This window comes from Leopardus geoffroyi, chromosome B2, assembly GCF_018350155.1.
Source record: "Leopardus geoffroyi isolate Oge1 chromosome B2, O.geoffroyi_Oge1_pat1.0, whole genome shotgun sequence".
Taxonomy (NCBI): domain Eukaryota; kingdom Metazoa; phylum Chordata; class Mammalia; order Carnivora; family Felidae; genus Leopardus; species Leopardus geoffroyi.
Window position 1 is genome coordinate 67,998,498 of NC_059332.1, and position 21,797 is coordinate 68,020,294.

Here is a 21,797-nt window from a genome sequence, read left to right on the forward strand (position 1 = left end):
AAACAAGTATGATCCAATGTACCCTATTTCCAACATGCATGGAGCCTGGGGAACTTGTTCCAGTTTCTGTGTACAGGAGAATAGGCTGGTGCTCATTAAAAGTGACTTTAGTGGCACCTGGATGGCTCAGTCGGTTGAGCTTCTGACTTTGGCTCAGGTCACAATCTCACTCAAGGTTAATGAGTTAAAGCCCCATGTTGGGTTCCCTGCTGTTAGCACGGAGCCCAATTTGGATCCTATGTCTCCCTCCTTCTACCCCTCCCCTGCTCTTGCTTTCTCTCTCTCAAAAATAAACAGTTAAAAACAAAAAAATAACTCTAGCCCAGGGCTCAAGGGGAACAAATTTATTTAAGCAAATATGGTAGAAAGCTTGAGACCTTCCTTCTCCTGGGAAGTCACGAAATAAACAGATGATCACTTTTGGCCAGTGCTCTTAAACTATGTTCACCAAAGGGCTCCACTCCTCCAAAAAGGGCCACAGAGCTGCTTTTTGGGTAAGACCCCTAACATCTGCAACTTTCCTGTAGAAAGCATCTTTGTTTAGACATCATCCTTGCCTGCTTTTTTGATCTTTAAATAATAAACAGGAGAAAACCATTCCTTTGTTCCAAATAAGGCAAAGATAAGTAGAGATTGGCTACGGACCACCATTTCTGACACTATAAAAGGGGCCGGAGAATAGCCCCACTGTCCCCCTGGCCCACCTTGCTGAAAGCATTACCCAACTGCCTCTCTGGAAGAGGGGCTATGGATTGCTGGCAAAACCTCAGGAGCATTTGCTCTACTGAGCAATCTACCTTCAGATTGACAGCAGAAAGTAGTAGAGGAAAATCTGAATACTGACTGGCATTGCATTTGATGAGGATAAAGGGCTGAGGGAAACCCTATAACCAGTTCCATCTCTTGGTGTCTTGCAGTTTTCATCTTACTAAAGAATCAGACTATGATGTAACGCAGAGGAAAAGTATCTCATTTTGGCAGATCTGCTGTACCACTTCTGCTTATTCACTGTGAAAAACATCATATTTTTAAGAAAACATGAAATGCAGAAGTGAAAACTATCTTAAAGCAAATAATTTTAAATAAAAATAAGGTGAAAGTTGAATCCTCGTTTTAAATGATTTTAATTTTACGAATATTATGTTCCAACTCAAAAAAGAATATTGCACAATGTTTTTATATCACAATTGTTCTTTTTCTCACTCTCTAGTGAGACTTGGATAAACATGGTTGACTTTGGAAATAACACAAAGAGAACACCTTAGTTGGCTAAATAATTTCAATAATCTTTGAAGAACTGAAAGCAAGATATTACATTCATATAAAAGACAAGTAGATACCCATAAATTCACTTGGCTGTAGTGAAAAATAACAAACTTCTCATGTACTTAATAAAACTTAAAGGAGACAAAATTGATAATGCTGTGAAAATATAATGTTACACCAAAATTTTTCAATGTACTTTTTTGCTTTCGTAAATCCATTAATTAAACTGCAAGACTTGTAAGAATATCTGATCACAATGTAAGCCTCTTATAATGGAGAGGCTGACATCTGATATTTTTTAAACAAAATCTAAATAAATACAATCTGCCCTGGTAAAAATAACAAAATCTGTGAATGGTAAGGCAAAATTACCTAAACGATGTAAATGAAAAAACAACACCAAAAAATAAAAGTATTATGTGATGGCACCTATAAACATTTCTATTCAAATTTATTAATCTATAACATTTTCCCTATGTATCATATGTTTCCCTATGTTATCATATAGTTATGGAGTAAATGTTGACAATGTAAGACAATAAAATATTAGTGGTCACTAAACAAAGTTAATTCCAGGAAAATTTCCTAATTTTTATGAATTTATTACAATAATTTTCATTGTTTTCCTCTTTGCCTTCTAATTAGTATTTTTAGCAGGAGCTTAGCACTGGAGTCCAAGGGGGGTTGTATGCCTCAGGTGCCAGTTGTGGGATTTTTTTAACTTCCATTTTGCATTGTTGTTATTTTAGAATTGTTCCTCATCAGATTCATAACACACCCAACTTTTGCTGTTTTTTATTCACTTCCAGGAAGATTCAACCACAGCAAAAAGAGAAAGAACAAAATATTGTCTGAAATTGTCAAAATATTGACAAAATATCGTCTGATATTATCAAAATATTGTCTGTCATTTTGTCGGATCCAACATTTACTCTTGCTCTACCACTGGTTTTTAGAACCTGTGAATTATTTCAATAGCGCTAGTGTCTTTTTTAATGCTTAAGCTAGGTATTCCACATCATGAATTTTTTTTTTTATGGTTGTCCTAAGAGACAATTAATTCTTCACATTTTGTGAACATTCTAGGCATCTATCATCTGGAAAATTTATCCACTGTCTGCAGAAGATACCTCAAAAAATCTCTACAGAAGATACCTCAAAAAATGCTCTTATCAAAAAAAAAGGGTAAAATAATGGGTAGTTCAATTGTTGCACTTTAAAGTGGAATCATTTCAGAAAATACAATTCTTCCATTCAAAACTGATTATCTTTCATATTGATGATTGGAGATTTACTTACAATGAAAGATATAGAAATTATGTGAGTCTAGGATGGTTCCAGGGTTGCACATGGAGGCAATTTTTTTCAGTTGGATGTGGATATTGGAATTAGACTATTTATGATCTTATTTGTTTATTCATTAGATAAGGATACAACTAGTTGGTGTTTTCACTTTTCTGTTAATTTTTAATATTTTTTTATTTCAGAACAGTTTTTTTTTATTAATTTTTATTAGTTTTACTCATCTGTCACTCAGATTCCATTTAGGTTTGCACAGAGGACTTAATCACAGCATGAGCGGAAAAGGTCTCAGCATCCATCTAAGTGACTCTGATCGCACCACCATACTTTGCATCGCAAGTACCAAATTTTTTTATAAAGTCAAGAGAAATTAAAACTTCAGATCCAAGTGTATTACTTGTAATATTTTAAATTCCAGAGGTAAAGTCTCATTCTCTAGCCTTTTCACTGTTAGCTTAATAAAATTCCCACAAGTTGAGAAAAAGTTATTGCTTCAAATGCTAATTTGTGATATATCAGAATATTTTGCCATCAGAAGTATAACCATGGGCAAATAGGTAACTTAACTGTGTGTCAAAAAAAGATAACAATACAAGATAAAACCCTTTTCTAATTGAAAACGCCTTTACAGTTCAGAAACATTTTCAGAAAACAAAATTCCTAGCAACAGTTTTTAAAATCTTCACACATACACACTCTAGTTTGCTTAATCGTTAATCAAAAGCTCTGAAGGATATGTGATACTTTCACAATCATTCAAGCTAGGACAAGCCTACCATAGCATTTCTTTTACTTACAAAAATCAAACTAATTTTACATAAAATATAATTTAATTTATAATATCTACCAAATATGATTGCTAATTCCACAAAGTATACCTTAAAACCTTCCAAAGGTACCTAGGGGGAGGAAGTCAAATTAATTTTTCTATTCCAGGGACTCATTGTGGACTCACCTCCATGGGCTTATAACCTGGATACAACCTGTCAACCAGAGAAATGAGCCAACAGTGGTTTTTAGGTATTCATGTGACACTGGAAAGCATTCTTTCTTTAATCTCAGTAGAGTTACATGATATATGATTTCTACATTCAGAAACTAGTATGTCAATTCTTCATTTACCTTTAAAGTTATCTTTTTAAACACCTTATTGAAAACATATCCACGTTAGCAAAGTCTTTTTTTAAAAACCTGTGTTATTAGGGTTTCAAGTAGACTTTAGATGCACATTTTTCCATAAACCTAGATTCGACAGCAGCTCTGACACTGAGATTTGAGTAAAGCACATTGTGCTTTTATCTTTAAAGAATATATTCTGCAACCTATATGCAGTTATGAAAAAATATCTAAATCCTACCTATCGAGAAAAAAAAATGTTATCTATCATGAGATTTCTCTTACCATTTTTTTAAAAGATGCAGATATTACCTAGGTCATTTTTTATTTTTCGGGCTTTCATTTGGGCAGACTGTGAGAAATATCTTGATACCACAGTCCTTAATATAAGTCTTGTATACATAAGCAAATAATGAAAACAGAAATATAACTGAACTGTCAGTCAAAGCAATTCCCATAACGCTTACTGGTTAAACTTACATATCTCCTTTTATTAATTTGTTCCGTATGAAATTCAATTCATCCAGGGGTTTTGGCACAGAACACTAGAAAGAGCGACTTTTAAAACTGGCTCTAGGTATTTAAAATTAAACTCTTAAATCAGCGTTATTACTGTGGAGCCATGATCAGACACAGTATTGTACAGCAATAATAAAATGTCTTCTAGAATCTCCTGCTTCTATTTTATGTTTTGAATTTACCCCAGGAAATATATAGAGTGTTGTACTTTCTTTTCCTTCAGAAAAATAACAAATTGATAAAGGAAAATAATTATAGGTTTCCATTTTGAATGCACCAGTACCAATACTTTGAATAACTGACAGTGTATTCTACAGGTATATGTGCCATAGACTACGAAAAAGGAAACACTTTAGGAAAAAATCACATTACAAAGTATATTATAAAAATAAATTACATAGCATGTGCCCATGGACCTGAAAGCTTTACAAAAGGCAGAGAAATTTATTTTGACACAAAGAGTGAATTGCTCTTGCTACCTATTTTCATATTATCAGCAATGCCATTCTCAGCTTTTACATTATATCTTCAAAAAAAAAAATCACTGGAAGTAGAAAATTATTCCCAGTAGTGATCAGTAGCACAGAGGACCTTAGTGATGATGAAGGGCTGTAGAAATACTATTCATTCAACAGGGATTCAGAGGAAGTACACACACCCAGTATGTGCTTGGTTTACCATTTCATCTGGAGTTCATTCGTAACTGGTGAATGACGATGCTTTCTATAAAGAGAAGAAAGACAGTATTTTCAATTAAACTGAAAACTCAGTAGTTTATGTGGGATCAATACTACATTATCTCACTTAAAGACTAGATGTTAAACAACAAAACAAACAAAAACAGATACATGAGCCCAATAGCTTCTCCTGCAGTTCTTTACTAGTCTTGGGTAATTTCTTTATATTGACATATGTGGTTTACCTCCAAAATTCTCAAAGCCTTTTAGAAACTATGTCTAATATTCTAATAATATTCGGTTGATTTTACCCCCAGGAAAGAACTGAACACAAAGATATTAATTACTGCATATAAGCCCCATGCTGGGAAGCTAGACTATTTTCCAGAAATAACTATACTCCTCTAGCCATACGTTTTCTTCTTCTTTTTTTTTTTTTTTTGTAATGTTTACTTATTTTTGAGAGAAAGAGAGACAGAGTGTGAGTGGGGGAGGGGCAGAGAGAGAGAGGGAAACACAGAATCTGAAGCAGTCTCCAGGCTCTGAGTTGTAAGGACAGAGCCCTACACGGGACTCGAACTCATGAACTGCAAGATCATGAGCTAAAGTTGGACTCTCCACGAACTGAGCCACCCAGGCACCCCCATACTCTTTCTAATCTGAGCAATATTCACATATTTTTTACTTCTTTTTTTATGTGTGTGGATTTGAGTTTTAATAAGGAAATAGTCATTATCTACTCCTAAGAAGTCACTAAACACAGACAACTCACATTTGTCTTGGACTACTTCTTTTTGCAAAGTTATGTATATGCTTTTAAATCTAGATTCATTCTTATAAGGGTAAAAAAAAATAGCTTGAGATAGTACCAGCCATGTTATGGGTGTGTGAGCCGAAGTCAGATGCTCAACCAACTGAGCCACCCAGGTGCCCCCAAGGATTGCTTATTAGGCACTACTATGTGTCCATCGCTGTGCTAAGCATGGAACTATACAAGTGATCAAAATGAGAGAGAGTCCTGCCATTTGCTGAGATTATAAAGAACAGAGCAAAGAAATAACTAAGCTTCAAATGGTTCCTTCACCTGAAATATGTAATACCTCCCTGTCAGCATATGGCAGTGTGGTAAGGGTAGAAACTAATGTCAGGGTTAGTCAATGACAAGGACATTTTCATCTATTATTTTCACTTTAATATCAAATAATTAATATTTACATTTTATTTTTACTTAAGTAGTTAACATCTAAGTAAACATTAATTAAAGCACATTATATCATAGACCTATAGATTTGTGCTAATTATATACAGTGGAGGATCCTTTGTCAAAAAGTTTAATTTGATTTCATTAACTTGACTTCATGCTGACCACTAGATGGAGATATTCCCATTCCTTCCCTCAACCTTTCGATTTGAATTTGGGATAAAACAGATGGGAAAGCAAAGTAGAATGAAATCAATAAAAGTTTTATATATTTAATAATATTTAGCAATGAAGGCTTTGTAATGCTTTTAAGACCCACATATGATTTTTCACAATGAGAAACCCTTAAAAATCATCTCATTTTTCTCATTGGAAAATTGCTCTATCTCTAAATTTTTTCAATGCCTAAAAATATATTGAAATCTTCATCCAAAAACTAAAAGCACTAGTTAAAATACTATGCAGTCAAAAATCAGGATCTAAGGTTCAAATTCTATTTCTCACTCAACACTTTTTCCTTTTTAAAATTTCTGTAGAAGTTTTCAAAGAGTGAAAAGACAGATCTCAAGTCTCCCTAAAAGAATTAAAGTATCTGGCCCATTTTCCTCCCTTAGGAAAGCATGGAGAACTTAAATTTAAAAGAGTGAAATCCAGAATTGTTATTATCCTAGATGTGATTTAGAACGGGCATGTCTTTGTTTCCTCACCACAAAATGAGGGTATTAGAGATCATCACTAAAGTCCTTTGCAGTGTAAATATTTTGTGTTACTAGAATACCTTCTCTCATCTTGAGTGTGCAAACCTCAAAATTCCTAGAGTTGCCTTAATCTTAACATTTTGCAATCCTCATCATAATAATAGCTTTGCAGAATTAGAATTTTCAGAATTCGGAATTTTCAGTAATTGGTGAAAATACATATGGCAAAAGGGTCCATACATAGAAGAAACAATGTCTTGGTTGGACCATTACATTTTATTATTACATTTAAATTAGCAAACTAACAATCCCGCATGATATATATACTAACGCTATTAATCAGTCTGCTTTCTAAAACGACTATCTTAAAAATACTTGACAATGCTAAGTAACAGTTTATTTTATTCTACTTTAATAATAAAAGAAGATACTTTATTTTTATATACATAAGCTTTATTTAAAGGAATACAATCAAGCCCAAGTTATTTTGTTTTATACACATGAAAACAGTTCATCTTGTTTCTAGAGATAGTGAAAAAATATCTATATAATAGAAGCTCTATGAATTGAAATGTACTAAACATATTTATTAAATCTACATCTGCTTATTATCTGTTTTCCCCAAGTCTGTAAACTGACTCAGAAAATAATCACCCTGCCACTACAGCAAATTGTGAGAGATAAAAACATGTTACTTCTCTCTCTCTCTCTCTCTTTCTGCTTCTCCCATGTTCTCTCTCTCTCTCTCTCAAAATAAATAAATAAACTTTAAAAAGAAATGTTGCTTTAAGCCAGTAGATTTTGAGGTGACTCATTACACAGCGAAACTATCTGGTGCATACAGAGTCCTTGGTTGTCAGAAGAAAAAAAAAATGCTTTAGGGATGATGCCATTATTTATGTTTTTTTTTTTTTTTTTTTTTTTTAAAGGACAGAGTTTCAAGTCTTTCCTTGGCTTTTTTTATGGTTCAGTACAATAAAATAATGATATAAATTTTACTGAAGTTACAAAGTCAGTGAGCAAATCTTATTCCATTTCCTGCTTGTCTTCATTTCGTCTCAGAATTAGACCCAAATACAGGTCATTTGGGGCCTCTGAAGTAACCTGAGTAAAATCAGGTATAATTCTTCAATAAGGTTTCTCTTTTTACAGACACCATTTTTCTGACATTAGTAATTTGTAGAGAATATAATAGACAGGTTGAGACCAAAGGCCATAGTTAATTTCTACTTCTATCGCAAACTCAAAATAGCAAAGTACTTAAATTTAGGGCCTTCTGATGTGCCAACAGTTAATAACATCATTTCCTTTTTCCTAATTGGAAGAAGGAGAAAACTGTAAATCTTAATCAGCATACACACATGGGGACATTGGATTTTTATGTATTTTTGACATTAACAGTTTACCAAAAGCCCTTAGAGACACTTTCCTCTGTATGTTTCTTTCAAGTGTTATCTTGATGTGTTCTCAGGTAACACATTAATACATTATTTGTAATTATGATATTATTGTGAAAAGATGTTTCACAATAACATGAATTCATAACATGAACACACCAGCTATTAGATGATGTCCATGGAAAGGAAGTTCAACATATTATCAATTCCTAATTACACTTGATCTTACTCTTCATGCTCCTTGGGTGGTAATCCCAAACTACTGGCCAGCCAAATGACTTGAGATCCAAAGTTGTATATGCAAGATGGGATTTGGGGAGAAGTTTGGGGGAGACTCTCTCTTGAGTGCTAGAGTGTGGTAACATGGCAAAAAATTGCAAGTTTGATTCTTCCCAGGAGAGCTCCTTGGCTGTGGAGTAGGAAAGATGTATTCCCTGGAAAGTCAATGTCTTCCTCCCAAGCAGTACATATGTTTATACTCTGCCAAACTCTCTGCAAGGGGACACTTGAGCTCTGAATTTTAAAAGTCTATTCTAGTAAATGAGACAAGATCGCTTTAATAGATAGCCTCTAAGTTCACACACTAAAGACTAAGATAGAAGTTCAATTTATAGCAGGACTTTCTCTCTGCAAAGGAGGGCTGCTTTATCCACAGGAAACTGCACACCAAATTACTGCAGAAAACATTTCCTCTTGGATTTTGCTTCAGTTTGGCTGGCTTATGACCTGTTTCCCTTGTTTCATGGCTCCCTACTCCCTGTGGGCTCTGCCTAAAGGGCAGTGCACAGGCTTAGGGCTGTGCTGTTCTTCCTCTCCACTAGGACCCAACACCAGCTTTAACATGCTGTCTGCAGAGTGATTTATTCACCTAAAAAATGTCCTAGACCTTTTAGATATTGTTTTCTAAAGTGCCTAGATATTGTTTTCTTTTAAGGTTCTCATTTTAATAAACTATTTCAGTATTCATTCCTGTTATTATCACATTCAGAAATTAATCAGAGTTCTGAGAAAACATCTGTTTTAAATAGGAAGTCCAATAAACTTCCTCTGTTGACTTGGACTTGTATTCCTTCTTTTCTTTTGGATTCAGCTCAGCTAATTAAAAATACTTCCGCTAATCAGTTCTGTCATTTGCTTGAGGAAACTTTTGAACCAGATGAAATACACTCCCTTGGGGTTTCTTAACCATCTAATAGTTTATTTGCTTCCTTCCAAAACATTTCCCACTCCATCATCAGCCCAAACCATCCCCTTACCTCTCCAGGTTGCAGAGTTACCAATATCAATTATGACTGGTAACTTCTTTTTTAGGCAACTTAATCCTTACCTCTCACATAGTTTACTATTTCTAGATACAAGTAAATTGGAACTAATTATCTCACATATAACATTAACTATAAGTCAAAGTTCAATGGTGGAAAATAGTTAAGCATTTGAGTTAAGATTGCTTATGTTCTACCTTTTTGGACACAAATGCTAAATGCCTGGGTTGATCTCAGTCTATGGCTGGTCACAGAATAGCATAGAAAATAATATTATATATGAAAGTTGGGAATGGCCTGTGCTTTTTAGATAAGGACAACAATATTTATCAAAGTACTGTTATGGAAACTTTGACACATATAGCTTCTACATAGCTATCTCAATATCTCAAAATCCTTTGGCAACATTATTTTGGCCTAGTGAGTGTGGATGTTTTAGTCTATATATGAAAACATACTTCGCTCACCTGAGGTTGTTTCTCGTATGAAATAATGAATAATGCACGGAAAACCTGGCACCATCACTAATAAGATGGTTGGACGCCTCTAAACCTTGGAGTTTTTTTGTTTTGTTCTTGGTTTTGATTTTGTTTCCATCTTTAATCATAGAGATAATTATCTTCTTGACCTCTAAAGTCTGGTTCCACTATTACCAGCACTGATTTTGCAATTCTATCATACATATATAACATTAGCACAAGTAGAAAGGCCAAAACTACATTTACCAGATAAGCAATTATTTATTAGTCCTTAGGAAAAGTGCTATGGTAGAATGTTTTAAGTTGCTTGCTAAATAGTGAAGCCTATCATTTGACTATAAGGAGGAATGCCAGAATCATAAATGGTTATAGCTAAATGTTAAACCATAAGCTAAAGTAAGTCAATTTGCCAAAGGTCACACAACCTTACTCTGATTTCCAGGTTTTCAGGTCTATATCAGGTATCTAGTCCATTGTTCAGCAATCCACTTTCTCTGGGTGTTCACCTTAATATCTATCCTAAATCTAAATCCTGCCTATTGGTAATGTTGTTTGGTCCTTTAAAACAAGAGACTCTCCTGATCTATTTTAGAAGGTCCTTTGTGAACCTGAAGAGCGTGAAAAATCACCTGAAAATTTCTCTTCCCAGAAGTGTCTTTCATGTGCCTCTGGGAGAGTTCAAGAGGGTGAGGAAAGAGCAATTTGTAATTCATTCAAGTATCTGTCTATGTTAAAAAGCTCTCAGTGCTCCTAAGTTCTCCACATGTAGTGTGATGGCTTCAGAGATGACAACTCTCCAGTCCAGGATCCCTGGCTGTTCTGCACCCATTATGGGCCTATCATGACTTTGAAGGGAAATAGACATAATTCACACTACCCAGAATGGCAGTACCTGAATTTCCTCTAATTTCACCATCTCTTTATGTCCATGTTCTCACGCATGATTTGTCAGGACCCTCCACATTCTCACAGGTTTGCGTTGCAGACAAAGGCAGGAAGCGAGAACACCTCTTTCTTCTGCAACTTCCAGCCATCCTTCAACTTCTGGTTTTCTTTCTCTACAGTAAAGTGCCAAGTTTTTTACGAAGTGGACAGGCTTTAAAACCCAGGTTAGATTCTGAAATAATGGCTTGTCTTTCTAGTAGAGGCAATGTTTTTAAAAGAAATTTTAAACAGAGATGGCCACAACCACCAGAAGGAAAAGTAGGGAGAAGGGACAAATTGAACAAGTCAAGGAAAGGTGGACTGGCCTGGTATACAAGCCATTCTGTCCAGCTGGGGAACAGGAGTCCAGGCAAGGGAAAGGGAAGGGGAGGGATGCTCAAAGATCAGGGAAGGATAGAGCCGGGTCGCAGAGAGCCTCAAGGGCCATATGGAGTTGTTGGCATTGTGTTCTTTAGGTAATGAGGAGCCTTTGGAGCGTTTTCAAATAGAGGAGTGATATGATCAACTTGAACTTTGGAAAACAAAATGAAAAATGAATCTGAGAGTTTTGAAGCTAGAGATTTTGAGACCAGTTAGGGGCACATTGGAGGAATCCAGATGAGAAGTAATTAAAACCTCAACTTAGGCAGTAGCAGGGGAAATGGAGATGTGAGTCCAGCTGATAGAAGTGATAGGGGATCAGACTGTGAGAGATTTGCTGAATGAGTCTACTTGATGGTTGTGGGAGAAGAAGGCTAGAATGGCTACCAGGTTTCTTGTGTGGGTGACTGAGTGGATCAGGATATCCCTTCTGAAATGCAGAATAGTAAGGAGAAGAAGACTTGGAAGAAGGATGGAGGAGGTGTTGAGAATTGCTTTTTTTTTTTTTTAAGGTTTAGTTATTTTTGAGAGAGAGAGAGAGAGCTCAAGCAGGGGAGGAGCAGAAAAAGAGGGGGACAGAGGATCCATAGCAGGTTCTTCACTGAGAGCAGCAAGTCTGATGGGGGGCTTGAATTAATGAACCATGAGATCATGACCTGGACCGAAGATGGACACTCAACCGAATGAGCCACCCAGGTACCCCAAGAATTGTTTCCTAACAAATTAACTTGGAGATATATAGTATAATGTTGGATAAGCACTTGGAGATAGAGGATTGGTAGCCATCAACATATGGGTGATTAACTGAAGCCATGGGAGTGCATAAAATAACCAGAATGAGCATGTATTGTAGGAAATTGGGAGAGATAAGGAAAACAATGACATTTAGATTGTATGCATAAAATAAGGAGCCAGAAAAAGAGACTGAGGTGGAGTGGTCAGAGAGATCAAAGGAAAACCAAAAGAGATTAGATGTCTTAGTCACCTGACCAGAACCCAAGGTTTATTTTTCTAGGAAAAAAACCAAAAAACAAAAAACAAAGAACAAAAAACTAACCTAGGAAGTTCTAGACCTACGCATATGAAGAGAAGCATAGACTAAATGCAAGGGAATAAAAATGTTTGCACACTTTACTGTGAGATTCTTCATCTCACCTTCCCTGATCTATTCCCAGAATACATGTAGCCTGCCCCAAGAAGGTTGCCGAGGGATTTTTTTTCTTCAAAAACTACTGGAAGATGTACAGTTGACCCTTGATCAATACAAGTTTAAACTGTGCAGGTCCACTTCTATGTGTATTTTTGTTCATAAATACAGTACAATACTATAAATGTATTTGATCTTCCTTATGATTTTCTTAATATTTTCTTGTCTCTTATTGTAAGGATACGATATATAATACATGTAACATATGAAATATGTATTAATTGACTGGTTATGCAATTGGTAAGGCTTCCAGCCAACTGTAGGCTATTAGTAATTAAGTTTCTGGGGAGTCAAAAGTTACACTGCACTAGAGGTCAATGCCATTAACTCCTATATTTTTCAAGGATCAACCGTACTTCAATAGATAGATATGCAGATAGACGTGTAAGCAAAATGCTAAGAAAAAATGCAGGAAACAGGATTCAATTTAGGCAAAAGAACAATAGGACAATAGCATAACCTGGCCTAGAGCATGACCAACCCAAGGCTAAGTAGGGAAGCAGAGAGCTAAACTAGGAAACTAACGGGCTGAACTAGGAAAGCCCCAAGGCAAAATTAAGAAACTTATGTGTTTAAGTGTTTGGAAAAATCATTGATAGGTGTTTGGCAGATCTATAGGAGCATTTTAAAAAAAGATAGATACATAGAAAACAAAGTAGATGAAAAATTAAAATAATTATCCTATTGATGGGTGAAAAGTGGCAAGAGAAAGGAAACACAAGCATAGTATACTATATGCCTCACCAGGGAACAATATTTATTTATTTATTTATTTATTTATTTATTTATTTATTTATTTAAAGATTTTATTTTTAGGCAATCTCTACACCCAACATGGGGCTCGAACTCACAACCCTGAGATCAAGAGTCATGAGTTCTGCCAGTCAGTTGCCCCAACAGGGAACAGTGTTTAAATTTACACTGCAAACATATAAATACATAAACATATAAATGCTGACTGATAATTTATCAAAAAATTCATGTTGTAATCATACTGGGAGGATGGGGAAAAGGGACAGAGGTGACATATGAGAGCATCCTCAACCATCAAAGCAATAATGGGAAGACAGAAAGTAATGTCTAAATTGACAAAGAATACAAGTATATTATTTAGAAATATGTAGATAAACACCAGAAAAACAGCTAAGAGTTAGAAATGATGTTTTCCAGGGAGTAAAACTTAGGGAAAAGGGGAATGAGATAAGGAAGAATGGTTTTAATTTTCTTTTAGTGCTGACTGATAGTTTAACCTTGTATATGAATTACCTTTTTTTAAATGTTTATTTGTTTTTGAGAGAGAGAGAGAGAGTATGCATTCAAGTGAGTGGAGGAGGTGCAGAGAGAGAAGGAGAGGGAGAATCCCAAGCAGGCTCCTCTCTGTCAGCACAGAGCTGGAACCCATACACTGTGAGATCATGACTTGAGCCGAAATCAAGAGTCAGATGCTTAACCAACTGAGTAACCCAGGTGCCCCTGTATATGAATTATACTAATAAAATTTTTAAAAGAGGGACACCTGGGTGGCTCAGTCAGTTAAGCATCAGACTTCAGCTCAGGTCGTGATCTTACAGTTTAGTGAGTTCAAGCCCCGTGTTGGGCTCTCCACAGTCAGCACAGAGCCTGCTTTGATCCCTTGTCCCCCTCTCTTTCTGCTCCTCCCCAGCTCATTCTCTCTCTCTCTCTCTCTCTCTCTCTCTCAAAATAAATAAATAAACTTTTAAACATTTTTTAAAGGAGTTGGAGCGCCTGGTGGCTCTGTCAGTTAAGTGTCCAATGCTTGATTTCAGCCCAGGTCATGATCTCACAGTTCATGAGTTCAAGCCCCACATCAGGCTCTGCGCTGACAGTGCAAAGCCTGCTTGGGATTCTCTCTCTCCCTCTCTCTCTGCCCCTCCCCTGCTCTCTCTCTCTCCTCTCTCTCTCTCCCTGTTTCACAAAATAAATAAATTAATTAAAAAAAAAGAGTTAAGGAATAAATGGAAATGTGGAGGTGGAGGCAGAAAAGGTTGAGTGTTTGGTCTGTGGCTTAACTGGGCAGAAAGGAGACAGGGCAGCAGCTATAGAGGACTGCATGGCTGAAGGAAGAATTGTGCTCCAATGGAAGAGTCCAGAGCATATTTATGTCCTGTGCGGAAGTAGCAGGTAAAAAGGAGAAACTGAAACAGCAGAGGATGAGGACATAACCAACAATGAAACCCTAGAGGAGGTTGTGGAGGGGAAACCCTGAATTCCATCTGGGTTGGGGAAAATTTGGAATTGTATGCTCCTGTTTACTGGGAAGCCCCCTCTGTGTCCATCCTTCTCTCTGCCCTCCAACCTCCCACATAAGTGCAGTCTTCTTATCTAACATCCCTGGGTTTTTCTGATCAGGGAAGTCTCATGCTTTCCTCAGTGTTCTAAACCTATGAGGAAATGAGAAATTCAAATCTTTGTACATCTTATATTCTTGGATATGTTTTCATTTCCCTGCAACTATACTCTTCCCACATGACACATCAAAGCCATTCTTTCACTTCTTTCTTGAAGACATTCAAGTAAGAGATCTAGTAAGACCTGCTGTTAATGAATACGTTAAAACCTCTGGAGTCTGGTTGCTATCCGTTAACTTGCCCTCACTGAAAATGTAACAAAATTACCAGCAGAAACTGAATATGTCTGTTTAAGCAAGTGACCTAGACAGAAAGGTCATTTTCAAGAAATGATAAATACCCTTAGGGCCATGTCCCATACAGGAACATGTCTTTAAAAAAAATTTTTTTTAATGTTTATTTTTGAGAGAGAGAGAGAGAGAAAGAGAGAGAGACAGAGCACAAGCAGGGGAGGGTCAGAGAGAGGGAGACACAGAATCTGAAGCAGGTTCCAGGTTCTGCGCTGTCAACATAGAGCCCGACACAGGGCTCGGACCCACGAACTGCAAGATCATGACCTGAGCCGAAGCCTGATGCCCAATGGATTGAACCACGCAGGCGCCCCAGGAACGTTTCTTATACCATGCATGCTAAATGGCCACCATCATAGCGTGCTGAAATAGTCAACCCATAAAAACTATTCTCTGGAGGGGAAGACCAGTGCTTCCTGTGTAGCTGTGCAGATTGTGCCCTGCACAACCCCAGGGGGAGCCATCACACTCCCCCCATCCCTAGGGTGGGACCTGCAGAGCAGCTGTACACAGCAGCCTTGGTGAGGCCCTGGAACAATACTGTGTTCCAGGACAGGGAAAAGACTCTAACCTTTTAATCCCATTCATTCTTATAAAAGCCCATCAAGTTGCACTGTAAAAACATTATCCCCACAAATGGAAGCTGGAATTGGAGTGCATTTAATCCTCTACTTCCTAGTCTCAGTGGATTTCATTTCTAATATGTGGCTTAAAACAAAGCTATCCTGGGGCGCCTGGGTGGTTCAGTCAGTTAAGCGTCCGACTTCAGCTCAGGTCACTATCTCGCGGTCCATGAGTTCGAGCCCCAGGTCGGGCTCTGGGCTGATGGCTCAGAGCCTGGAGCCTGCTTCTGATTCTGTGTCTCCCTCTCTCTCTGCCCCTCCCCCATTCATGCTCTGTCTCTCTCTGTCTCAAAAAGAAATAAAACGTTAAAAAAAATTAAAAAAAACAAAAAACAAAGCTATCCAATAAATGTAGAATTGGTTCTAAAATAGGGGCACCTGGGTGACTCAGTCGGTTAAGCGTCTGACTTCGGCTCAGGTCATGGTCTCATGGTTTGTGAGTTCAAGCCCCACGTCAGGCTCCTGGAGCCTGCTTCGGATTCTGTGTCTCCCTGTCTCTCTCTCTCTCTCTCTCTCTCTCTCTGCCCCTCCTCTCTCTCTCTCAAAAATAAGTAAACATTAAAAAAATAAATAAATAAAATAAAATTACGAAGAAACACTGCCATGGCTGCTCTTTACCATTTCTTAAAAGTGAATGTGCTGTTCTGCCAAGTTTTCCTAGCAGTTGTACTTTGTAGATGACTCTATTCCAGCATCCAGATGTATAAACATCCTGTACATGCACTGCTAAGCCTTTCAGGGCACTCTCCCTGCAGATGGCAGGTATGGACTTCCAGGCAGGAATGAAATAAGCATGGTATGAGTGGGTAAAAGCAAAAAACAGCATCGGTGACAATAGATTATAATAAAAGTCATTGGAGAATGACAGGTAGAGTCAGAAGTAATATAATGTCTCAGTTTTCATTTTTGACACCATTTGTTCACAGTAACACTAAATACCCTAAATGCCAAAGAAGCATTTCAAAAGAGTGAATATCCTTTTTTTCTTTCCTTAAAGGGGTGGTTGTGCACTTTATAAAAGGGAAAATTTTCCTTTTAAGAAAATACAAGTCAGTATTGGAAATGGAAAGATATCTTGTTTAAACTTGTTAAAAATTACATCAAAAAAATTTTTGTTAGTTTGTTTATTTCTGAGACAGAGGGAGACAGAGCATGAGTGGGGGAGGGGCAGAGAAAGAGGGAGACAAAGAATCTGAGGCAGGCTTTAGGCTCTGAACTATCGGCACAGAGCCCGACGCGGGACTCGAACTCACAAACCGCGAGTTCATGACCTGAGCCGAAGTCGGACGCTTAACCGACTGAGCCACCCAGGTGCCCCCCAAAAATCACATTTTTTAAAGTTTATTTATTTACTTTGAGAGAGAAAGAAGGCTTGAGTGTGCAAGCAGGAGAGGGGCAGAGAGAGAGAAGTAGAGAGAGAATCACCCCAAGCAAGCTCCACACTGTGCTGTCAGTGTGGAGGCCACCAGGGGCTGGGTCTCAGGAACCAGGAGATCATAACCTGAGCAAATATCAAGAGTCAGACCTTTAACCAACTGAGCCACCCAGGTGCCCCTCAAAATCACATTTTATAAAATCATTTTTCTCAGTCTCTCTCCTGCTACCTTGAAATCCCATTATTATGGCATGTTAGCATGGTTACTCAACATCTTTTAATACATATGCTGAGAACTGATAAGCTACAGGCAATAAGATACGTGATTAAAAAGAATGTGGGGGCACCTGGGTGGCTTAGTCAGTTACGCATCCGACTCTTGATTTTGGCTCTGGTCATGATCCAAGGTTGTGGGATCAAGCCCCATGTTGGGTTCTGTGCTGACAGTGCAGACTCTCTCTCTCTCTCCCTCTCTTTCTCTGTGCTCCTCTCCTGCTTGTGCTCTCTCTCTCTCAAAATAAATAAACATTAAAAAAAATGTATGAATTCTGTGAGGCATCTACCGCCATCATATACAATTCAAGTCCAAGTTCTGCAAGAGATAGGAAATTGGTATGGAAAGAACTCAAAGAAGAGCCTCTTTATCATGAAGCATGATGATTTAATGATAAAAGCTAATCAAATATCTTTTTTTTAAAAATCTATCTTTCCCCAAATATCAACAGCAGGTACTATACAAATAATTTTGGAACCCTCACAATTCAGAAGTGGAAAAATAACAACCTGTAACTTTATAGTTATTGTATTTTTATAAAGTTCACTCAATTGGCTTAAAAATTTTGACAAAGGTGCTGCCTACATGAGACCTCAGATGCTAAGCTGCGGATTATTAGCCTTGAGCTCATTTGTGGTTATTTGACCAGGAAGCACAATGTCCACTTTAATAACATGGTTAATCCTCTCACAAAGGCACCTGGCATTTTGCATTCACACAGTTTCATGCTTATTAAAACATGCTTGAAATTAATGAAAATAATACAAATATAAGTAAAACTGACAGGAATAATAATTCATTTCATCACACCACACACACACACACACACACACACACACGCACACCACAATCATGAACTGGTTCTGTATTTGCAAGTAAAGTCCACATTCAACTGAGGAAAATATTTGAATTCAATTAAGCTGTGCATGATGTCATTTTTTTTCTTGGCATTAGTGTATCACAATTACTTTCTTCTATTTTCTATCCATTACAACCTCTGTTGAGGTTGTAATGGATAGAAGGGCCATTTGGCAGCTCTATTCAAACTGCTCCACAATTTAAATCAATTGCACACTTGAATAGAGCATGAGTTTGACATTAGTGGTTCTAAAATTATCATCTCTAAAATTCTGGGAATGTTTTGGAGATGGCCAAAACCTCTTTAGTACACACAGACACACACAAATAAGTAAAACTCTGTTTTTAGGATTCCATATTTCATTTTCATTTTATTTCATATTCAAATTATTTCCTGAAATCATCCCAGAGGCTTTAGTTTTGCAAAACTTTAGAGGTCCAGGCCCTGTGAGAGCTAGGAGATGTTTTTTCCAGCACATGAAGCAAACTCGGGATCTGATAGAGGCAAATGACAATTGTTAAACTATTTCCTATTTCATAATAGAATTTCTGAAAAATCAATTATTGTGGAGATAGGCCTATTAAATCTGATTTACAATTAGGAAATATGGGATCTGTCTTTGGAGATGATGAGATCCAGCTCACATATCTTACTGACAAAGAGACTGAGGCTCAGATGGATTAACTGGTGGGTCCACTTTCTAGAGCAAAAATGGGACTAGAAGTCAGGCCCTGCCTCAGGCCCGGCATCCTCAACAAAGCACACAGCAAACTGTAGCTCTGCTGGTTAGTTCTTTTCTCTAGCATCAAAACAAATTTACAAAATAGGAAACACACATGGCTATTAGTCGATTATTTTATAAACAAGATATTTAAAACTTGTTAGTACATGTAGAGAGTTGGCACAAACAGACGAAGGTCCGTTTTCACGGCAGCAGTAGCATCTGCACAACATACCCCCTCAGCCACTGCCCTCAGCCCTTCCCCCCTCCAAGAGAGGTAGCGCTGCCGGCTGCCGATTTCTTCAGCTCTATTTTCATAGACTGAGTCTCAGCTCGAGGCTCGAATTTGGTCAGATTTCCTGCTCCTGGGGCTGCCACTACTGGCTTTCCTGCTTTCATACCTTTTGACATAGGAATGCGGGTGGGTGTAGGTCGCTGGGATGACCCGTCTTGTCCTGACTGTAAGAGAGAAAATATAGAGACACAGGGAGATACTGGTGAGTTTCTGCCTGGATCTGCCGTCAACCTGAGCATTAGCAAGACAGGAATGCCCACAGATGACACCTCCCCAGATAAAATGGTTAGAAACTTGCAGTCGGGATCTAATCCACTCTGATTGCCTCCCTTTTCCATGTCCTGAAACACCTACGCCAAACTTCCTTCTCTTCTCAAGCCTCTGACCCACTTCCTCTATCTACCCTTCCAGAAGTGACCTTAACTCCTATTTCACAGAGAAAATACAGCCATCTGGCATAAACTCAGGCAACTTTACTCCCACTGTCCCCCAAATTATCTGCACTTTCTTGGAGTGGATGAAGCAGTTCTCCCTCCACCTCTTAATGATGTTGGATTCTCATTTTCCTGAAAGATTTTTTTATTTTTTATTTTTTTTATTTTTTATTTATTTTTTTAATGTTTTATTTATTTTTAAGACAGACAGAGACAGAGGGTGAGTGGGGATGGGGCAGAGAGAGAGGGAGACACAGAATCTGAAGCAGGCTCCAGGCTCCGAGCTGTCAGCACAGAGCCCGACACAGGGCTCGAACTCACAAACTGTGAGATCATGACCTGGGCTACAGTCAGACGCTCAACCAACTGAGCCACTCGGGTGCCCCTCATTTTTTATTTGAGAGAGAGAGAGAGAGAGAGAGAGAGAAGGAGAGAGAGAGAGAGAGAGAGAGAGAGAGAGAGTATGTGAGCAGGGGAGAGGGCAGAGGGAAAGAGAGAGAATCTCAAGCAGGCTCCACACTCAGCACGGAGCCCAACGTGGAGCTCAGTCCCATGACCCTGTGATCATGACCTGAGACAAAACCAAGAGTCAGACGCTCAACAGACAGAGCCACCCAGGTGCCCCTCTTTTCATTTTTTACGGTTACTGCTGGCCATACCCTTCTTTTTGAAGTTCTTTTAAAACTCTCTTGCCCGTGATACCTTCTTCCTGGAGTCTCACACATTCACCTCTTGTCTGATGACTCCTATTCAATCTCTGGTTGGCTCCTTGTCATAGCTTGCCTTTCTTCTAAACGTGGGTGTCACCATGCTCCATTCTCAGCTCTCTTTTAATTTTTCACATTTACCCTGAGAATTACCTCATTTGTCACCCCATGTGTTGATGAGCTCCAGTCCCTTCAATGATCTTCTGGAATACACATCTATATTTCCCACTTGCCAGACATTTCCACTGTCTTGCAGGCATCTCAAATATAAATGCCCCAAACATGACTTATATTGTCCCCAAAGAGTAGCCTTCCTATGTTTTTCATCCTATCTACCCATAGAGCCACACCAGAAACTTCAGAGCCACCCTCTATACTCAGTTTGTCACGAAATCTTCGATCCTATCTTTAAGATATCTCTGTCCTCATTTTCACTACCACAGTTCAAGCCTACACCATCTCTAGCCTGGAAGATTGCAACAGTATCCCTGTCCTCAGCCTTTGTCCCTTCCAATTTATCTTTAAATTGTTTTATAGACATATGTTTCTAAAACATAAGTAATGCAGTTTTTTTTAATCATCAATACCCTTTCAATGGCTCCCTTTGTCTACTCTATGAGATCAAATGTCAATTTCATAATAAGCCACATACCTCTCTTCAGTATCTGACTCCAGTTTGCCTCTGTATTTTCTGTTCTTGCATTATGTACCTACACCCAACTGCTGCAGTACAATGGGAATGGTCACCTTTCCTGGAACATGTCAGGCTTCTTCACAGAGCCACACTTTTGCACAGGCTGTTCTCTCTACATACTCTCTCCCTTTTCCTTCTTAAAAAAATTCTCCTTATCTGTGAAAACTTCCTCTTCCAGGAAGTCTTCTCTGGGTTCCTTTGTACATACCTCTATCATAGAACCACTAGGTAGGTTCCAATCCTGCCTTTCCCACTAAGCTAGGAACTTCTAAAGGTACTCTTTGCAGTTGGGCACCAAACCCAGTGCCCAGAGTGTAGCTAAACACCCTATAAATGTTGAATAAATACATGCACAAATGAACTATTCTCACTATTCTATTTCTAAGAGAGGCATCCCAAACTTTTTGTTATCCTTGATTTTATGGAATCTGACATATCTGAATTAAGTGGGCCATCCTTTAGGCCTATAAATCCTAAACAGTTGTTTTGAAATCTTGTTTGTATATGGGTTTAATCAGTAGCCAACAATGTTGCTAAAGAAAGTAAAGCTATTTTGATCTGACCCTTAAAATGGTACTAAGATGTTTCAGCAGAAAATCTGCTCTGAGCTACAACTTAAACCTCCACTATCTTTTTATAAAAATTATTAGAGAGAAGTGACCATGCACAAGCAAACTATGCTCTGTGTTGCTTAAAAAGCAATATTATATTGAACCATTCAAGAAGT

General features: G+C 37.8%; 1 protein-coding gene across 2 annotated transcripts in view; it reads right to left on the bottom strand.

Moving 5' to 3' along the window:
- Window positions 1-1,105: 1,105 nt before the first annotated feature.
- Window positions 1,106-21,797, bottom strand: part of FILIP1 (filamin A interacting protein 1) — a 188,674-nt gene continuing 167,982 nt past the window's right edge. The window contains exons 6-7 of one of the 2 annotated variants that reach the window (XM_045498800.1): window positions 19,176-19,399; window positions 1,106-4,926 (exon numbers count right to left, since the gene is read on the bottom strand). In XM_045498800.1, the coding sequence (XP_045354756.1) occupies window positions 19,193-19,399 (207 nt within the window). In that variant the 3' untranslated portion in view covers window positions 1,106-4,926; window positions 19,176-19,192. The remainder of the gene's footprint in view (window positions 4,927-19,175; window positions 19,400-21,797) is intronic. The other variant, XM_045498801.1, reaches the window with a different exon arrangement.